The sequence below is a fragment of the Ursus americanus genome, chromosome 7, assembly GCF_024610735.1.
Source record: "Ursus americanus isolate L20-20 chromosome 7, mUrsAme1.1.p, whole genome shotgun sequence".
Classification (NCBI taxonomy): Eukaryota; Metazoa; Chordata; class Mammalia; order Carnivora; family Ursidae; genus Ursus; species Ursus americanus.
Genome location: NC_142133.1, coordinates 56146921 through 56154634, shown reverse-complemented (window position 1 = coordinate 56154634; position 7714 = coordinate 56146921). Strand labels below are relative to the sequence as shown.

Genomic DNA, 7714 nt, shown 5'->3' with positions numbered 1-7714 from the left:
ACACACACACACACACACTATTTGAAGAAAAACAACAAAGAATTATATTCTCAAGGAGAAATAAAACTCACAATCAATGCATATTGTGATATGTAACAGTTCAGGAATGACTACAATAGAAGACAAAGAGAGGTGTAGGACTGCTATAAATGAGAACGGACCCTGATGTGCTGTAACATCAACTCAAATACTGTAATGACATAATTTTCCAAAATAGCAAACAACTCTTGGAAATATTCCAAACAAAACAGTCATCTTTCCTGGATTTACAAGGCAGTTGCATTCCTAGGAAATTCATGGTACTGTATACAAAACACTGTTTATATCTACAAAATAGAGTTAATTCTAAGATCAGATACTATCTGATGGAATACTGGCAATTCATATAGGACAAGGGACAATTCTTCCTAGTACCTGCCCATCAAATATTTGTAGTATTATACCCCCAAACTCCTACAAACTGTTGAAATGTTCTCCAAGGGGGCATAAAGAGCCACTGGGCTGCAGGAATCAGAGTAAGTCAGTAAGGCTCACTCAAACCTCAATTACTCTACAAAATGAAGAAAGGAAAAGAGGCGGCAATTAAATTTATATATTCATAATTAATAAATAAAAACTAAGAGAATTTCACCCAAAAAACAAATAATACAACTAAAAAATGGGCATAAGACATGAAAAGACATTTCTTCAAAGACGACACACAGATCACCAACAGACACATGAAAAGATGCTCATTATCATCACTTATCTGGAAAATGAAAATCAAAACTACCTCACACTTGTCAGAATCAAAACTACCTCACACTTGACAGAATGGCTAAAAAACACAAGAAACAACAGGTGTTGGTGAGGATGTGGAGAAGAAAAAACTCTTGCACTGTTGGTGGGAATGCAAACTGTTGCAGCCACTTTGAACAACAGCATGGAGGTTCCTCAAAAAGTTAAAAAAAGAACTATACAACCCAGCAATCCCACTACTGGGTATTTATCCAAAGAACACAAAAACACTAATTCAAAAGGATACATGCAAATTGATGTTTATAGCAGTGTTATTTACAATAGCCAAATTATGGAAACAGCCCAAGTGTCCATCAACTGATGGATAAAGATGTGAGCTAGATACATACATATATGTATATAATGGAATATTATTCAGCCATAAAAAAGAATGAAGTTTTGCCATTTGCAACAACATGGATGGAGCTAGAGTATAATCCTCCGTGAAATAAGTCAGTAAGCGAAAGATAACAAATACCACAGGATTTCATACGTGGAATTTAAGAAACAAAACAAATGAGCAAAGGGGGAGGAAAAGAAAGAACAAACTGATGGTTTACGGGTGGGGGATGGGTTAAATAAGTGATGGGGACTAAGGAGTGCACTTGTCATGAACACCACCGGGTGATTAAAATAAAAACTTAAAAACAAAACACGAAGAGATTTTCAAGTGCTTCCTCAAATAAAGGGCTTTATATTCAAGAAATTCCTACTAGTAAAGCAAAGTCTTTTGTATTTGTTCAAGTTCAAAGCATGTTAAAATTAAAATTGAGATGGCTTGAAAGGTGATTAGCTGAATGAACAAAATATATCAGTTTTGAATTTGCACTTGAATCCATTTGGTAGAAATGCTAGGTTTTAGGAAAAAAGCAATGACATTACAGATTAAATATCTACAAGATTTCAAATTCCCAATAGTTTTCTTGGCTTTAAACAGGAATCATGTTTGCACATTCACTTAATTTTTCGTAGACATTGGAAATCATCATAGTAGAAATAATTTAGAAGGAATAAAACATGCTGAGGGACAGAACCTATGAAACCTTAATTTTGTTTCCTCTAAATCCATTGTTTTTTGTGATTTAGCTCTATGAGCAAACAAGTGTTACAAAAAGGCTTACTTTTTTTTTTTTTTTAAGATTTATTTGAGAGAGAGCGAGCGAGCATGAGTGGGGGTGGGGGAGAGATGCAGAGGAAAAGGGAGAAGCAGACTCCCCACTGAGTAGGGAGCCAGACTTGGGGCTCGATCCCAGATTTGAGCTGAAGGCAGATGCTTAACAGACTGAGCCTCCCCAGGACCCCAAAAAGTCTTGCTACTTTACATGGCCCCTTAATGGACTAAGTCTCTTGAGCCAAATGGCTATGGAGGCAGAAAGGTTTATTGCAGTTAGTTTACAAAGACCTTTGTCACCTGAAGAACTTAAGTGAAATAAAGCTCCTTGTGCTTTTGATTCTTAATTATGGAAGAATGCTCTACAGCCAAAATGGCTTTGCTCTAGAGAGCAGTACAGTATCACTGATAACTACTAAAAAGCAGTTACCTAGCAACCTATCCCTACAAATAGTGATTAAAAAAAAATGAAACATAACTGACCCTATTTGGTCATTTTTATTCTCTCAGTTCAGTCCTAGAAAATATACAGTCTGGATAACCAAATCACTAGGATGCTGGTAAGCCTCATGTCAGCTACAACGGCAGGTTTTGTTTTATTTGGGCTAATACCCTCAGCAGGAAAGTGGGGACTTGAATAGGCAGCTAATATTCCTTAACTCAGTTATACAGAGGTATTATCAAATATTTAATGGAATTTAAATATGGAATAGGATTCCAATATTTAAAAAATAAACTCAAAGCTAGTATTATTTCTTTACAGCTATAGAATCTGCTCTTTCATGTTCTCCTAAAAGCAGAAAGATAGCACAAGAAATGCTATTGTTAAGGCTAAGGAAAGAGAGAATGTTGCCAAAGCCAATTCCATTCTAGGATCAGGTAGTATCGGATATTAAGAGCAGTGATGCCCAAGTGAACTGTCAAAGACATTACTGATAGCAACAGTATAGGGCTGACATACCAGTGCACAGGTCAGCAAGGTACAACTTAACATACTTTAGGGGCTCCCGGGTGGCTCAGTTGGGTAAGTGTCTGCCTTTGGCTCAGGTCCTGATCCCAGAGTCCTGGGATCAAGCCCCACATCAGGCTCCCTGCTCAGTGGGGAGTCGGCTTCTCCCTCTCCCCTCCCCCTGCTTGTGCTCTCTCTAATAAATGTATTTTTTTAAAAACATACTTTACACCTGAAGAATTTACTCATCATTTTGTTGGGGAAAGAGCATTAAGACAGAGTTCGTATCTAAAAGTCAATACCACTTCAGGGCGCCTGGGTGGCACAGTCGGTTGAGCTATCAACTCTTGGTTTCGGCTCAAGTCAGGATCTTGGGGTCCTGAGATCTAGTCCCCCATCAGCTCCGTGCTCAGTGTGGAGTCTGCTTATGACTCTCTCTTCCTGTCCCTCTGTCCCTCTGCCCCTCCCCTCTGTGCTTTCTCTTTAAAACAAATAAATAAATCTTAAAAAATAAATAAATAAAAAATAGTCAATACCACTTAAACCAAATCTAAATTAAATATGCCCTGTCACCATCAAATTTTTGTTTCCTAAAATCTCAGGTACAAAATAATCTATAACCATCACCATTACCTTTCAGAAGAGGGAAAGAGAGGGTACTCAGAAGGTATCTTTTAAAATTAAGACATCTCAATTTCGCAACAAATGTAGAAAAGTATTTGTAGGGGAAGGGGAAAAAAAGCTTTGTTTATTGTAGAGTTAGGTAAACTTAGGTATTAAATTGGCAATGAATGAATGAGGAATGTATGTACACAACCCAGTACCATGCACTTAGAGTTCATACACTAAGTTACCCTTGGCAAAACATACTGTGTTCCATTGTAAGAGTCAAAACGCCTCTAGACTAAATTTTAATTTTTCTAGGTCTTTAAAGGGCTAAAGGGACATTGGTCCGCAGCTACCAAAATTCAAGGGGAAATAAATGTTAATGTGTGTTTAGATTCCATCTTAACTTTCTATTCAGTAGCTCTAAAACTTTTTAAACCTTATTTCTAAAAGGATTAAGGCAAACACTGTCTTTTTAAAGTTAAAATTCAAAATAAAACTTTTAGAAAAGATCTCAATCGAACTTCTGCTTGCAAATTTGTTTAAAAGTCTCAAGATCACAAAACTGCTGTTGCCAACTATAAACTTCAGTTATTCTGGGTAGATGAAACATTCTCCCTTTTATTAAAGATAAACATAAAATGGCTATATCACATTTTTATTATAAAAAAGCTATGAGTTTGGGGCACCTGGGTGACTCAGTTAAGTGTCTGCTTTGGCAGAGAGAGAGGGAGAAGCAGGCTCCCCACTGAGCAAGGAGCCTAATGCAGGTCTCAATCCCAGGACCCTCGGATCATGACCTGAGACGAAGGCAGACGCTTAACCAACTGAGCTACCAAGGCACCCAAGTGGTCTCTTAATACCATGTTTACACCTTCCTTATGATACACTTCCCCAAAAAAGGAAAAAACAGATCCAGTGGGAGAAAGAATGTTTAATAAATGGCGCTGAAACAAATAGCTATCTGTTTGGAATAAAAATAAAAGTAGATCCTTACACCTTGCACCATATAGAAAAATACATATATTACTGATGGATTCAAGAGTAAAAAACAAAAATGCAAGTACCCAAAATTCTACATACAATTTTAAGGGATTCAGGGACTCCCTAAAGCCCATTCATGGATCTCAGGTTAGGAATTGTTAATCATAACTTCTATTAAAATCTTAATGCCAAATACCACATGTGTTTTCAAGATCAAGTCACATGCAACAAATGAAGATGAACACATTAACTCATTGTTGTAACTTTATAAAATCTCCAAACTGGAACTAGAAACAGAGGCATGTCAATACAAATGGACAATGACTTAAAAAAAAAAATTACACCAATTTAAATAAGTTTGAGTGCATACTGTACAAGTGTATCCATGTCTGTTAGCCTTTCAGAAATATAAAATCAGCTAAATCTTTAGTACTTAAAATTCATTATGTGCAATGTTATTCTCAAACTTGATTAAAATACTTAATAAATACAAGTTATGTTTAATATGAATAACTGCAACATACTTAAACATCTAAACATATAATAGGAATTCTATAATATTAAAATGCAATACTTTCACCTGCATTAATCTCATACACAATGGAAAAATACTTGCAGATAATTAGCATTAAGAATGCAAATATATTTTCACTGTGGAAGAAAAATAATAAGATTAGAAATCATATATTTGCGTAATCTACAAGGAAGCTGTAGACAGTCTACATTATGACATTCTATTTTAAAATGAAAACAATTCAATATTTAACTTTACAACAAATTTACTCAAGGCAAAATATTTGTTTATTACAGAACAGGATCTTAAATCAAAGTAAGCAAGGCAACATTAGATCAACCATCTTAGTTTTTTTTTAATGAAGTATAGCTTTAAAATTGTAATAAAGGCGAACATAAATTTTAACATGCTCTCCTCTTCTTATAAATGGGATGATGTAGAAAAGCAAAGCTTCAATGTGTAGGGATTGGAACCATCTGCAAAAATTAAAAAACAAAGTTAACAGTTCACTTCATCAAACTTCCAAGATTACCCCGAATTGTCAGAGTAAATTATTTCACCTTTTTATAGAATCAGAAGCAGAAACATAAAGGAGGAAAATTTATGTTAGGTAAGGGAAAGATTACTTTTGTACATCTCTACCAGCAGGTAAGCCACACGAAGGCAGGGATTTTGTCCACTGCTACATTCCTACTGCTCTAAACCTTATCTGACAAATAGACACACTCAATATTTCTTAGTGAATTAATTAATCATTAGGGATAAACAGTATGGGATTCGGCTTATGTCCATTAGCAAAGCTAACTTTGCAGAATATATTAGAATGGCAATTCCTCTATAAAAGCCAGTTGAAACTGAATGGGAAATAGAGAGGGAGACAAACCAGGAGAGACTCTTAACTCTAGGAAACAAACTGAGGGTTGCTGGAGGGGAGGTTGGGGGGGGGGGGGTAATAGGGTGATATGATGAGCACTGGGTGTTATATACAACTGATGAATTCTTGAACTCTACATCTGAAACTAATGATGTTCTATATGGCGGCTAATTGAATTTAAATTAAAAAATAGCCAATTCAAATACAGGCTGGGAAATGGGATAAGAATGGAATGTACAGGAAGGTATTAGTAAGCTGAAAAAGTTCCTAGGAGATCTAGTATTAAATTCTAAAAACTACTCAAAAAAAACAAAGAATAATCCACAAAATTTTTTCCATTTTATACATTTTTCTTTAACTTTTCAGACCAGGCAGAGATATCTCTTCCTCAATTAATTATGCAAAGAAACAATCCTGGTATCTTATGTATTAAAAAAATTTTTTTTAATTCCTATAAAGGAAAAGGCATATCAATTAACAAGTATTTGCATGACACTGGAGAAGATAAAAAAATAACTGTTCCTGCCTGCAAGGAGTTTAAAATATATCTTGAGTATGTCTCAAATATGCATACAATTTTAAACCCTTCTAACAAATATTAAGCTTGATTTACTACTTAAAATTTACTTTTGTGACTAAAAATTAAATGATAGGAGGTATTCCTATTTTTTATCTTTTAATTAAGACTTTCAAATATAAAAAAAATATATAGATTGATATGATAAACCCCCATTTATCTATCACCTAGCTTCAATAATTGTCAGCATCTGGCAGTCTTATTTCATCTACTACCTGACACACGTTTTGGAAGCTAGAATATTTTAAAGTAAATCCTAGATATGTTATTTTACCCATAAATCCTTCAGTGTGTATTTTTCCTTTTTTTCCACATCACACCTAATAAAATTAATATTTTTTCTCCCACTATTTAGAAAAATAAGGGTTTAACACCCTTTAGATCCAGGATCAAAATAAAGTACACAGCACAAAGCTTCCGAAGTTAAATACTTGAGTGCACTCTGTATGGTAGAAAAAGAGGCCATTTACCATTCTGGAGAGAAGAAACAGCGACAATTTCATTTAATACAAATTAAAACAATGGAATACCATTTTTCATCTATCATCTTGGTTTAAGATTGAAAAGTCTGACAAGACTCAGTGTTGGTAAAGAGTGTTGGGCAACGGGCATTTTCACATTCCACAGCTAGAAATGTAAACTGGTGCAACGTTTTTAAAGGGCAATCTAGCAACATTTATCAGAATATAAACCTTTATGTGCTCCACTACTAGGAAATTGCCCTGCAAAATACAAAAAGTGCAATGATAAGGATGTTATAGTAACAGAAAAAACAATTGGTAAAAAACTGTATTCACCAGTGGGGAAATGGGTAAATCAAACTGTGGTATATCTCTACTATGAATAGCTACTCTGTGTGTGCTTTAAAAAGAGTAGTAGCTTTGCAGGTGCTGATATGGAAATAGCTCCAAGACATATTAAGTGAAAACAGCAAGGCAATGAAGAGTATGAAGAGAAGAACCATTTTGTGTAACTTTTAAAAACGTAGATATACATACACTGAGGAGGAGGAATAAAAGGAGCCAAAAAGGTTAGAAGCTGTAGAAAGCTTTAATTTTCATTTTGTACCCTCATGTGCTGTTAAGTTTTTGAACCATATAAATGTATTGCTTTCTTCTAAAAAGATCAACAGGGACTGTGGGAGCCAGCACCCCAGATGGCGCCAGTGATCCCTACCCTCCTGGTATTCACAGCTCTGCACAGTCCCCTCTCACACTGCACCACGGCTGGTCCGGGCAACCACAAGAATACAGACTGCATAAGTCATAGTATGTCACTTCTGATGTTAGGTTATAAAAACACTGTGGCTTCTGTTTTAGTCG

At 35.3% G+C, this 7714-nt stretch overlaps 1 protein-coding gene across 2 annotated transcripts in view; it reads right to left on the bottom strand.

Moving 5' to 3' along the window:
• Positions 1 to 4357: 4357 nt before the first annotated feature.
• HNRNPLL (heterogeneous nuclear ribonucleoprotein L like) overlaps positions 4358 to 7714 on the bottom strand; it is a 67862-nt gene continuing 64505 nt past the window's right edge. For both annotated transcript variants that reach the window (XM_045809044.2, XM_045809042.2), the window contains one exon: positions 4358 to 5417. In XM_045809044.2, the coding sequence (XP_045665000.1) occupies positions 5362 to 5417 (56 nt within the window). In that variant the 3' untranslated portion in view covers positions 4358 to 5361. The remainder of the gene's footprint in view (positions 5418 to 7714) is intronic.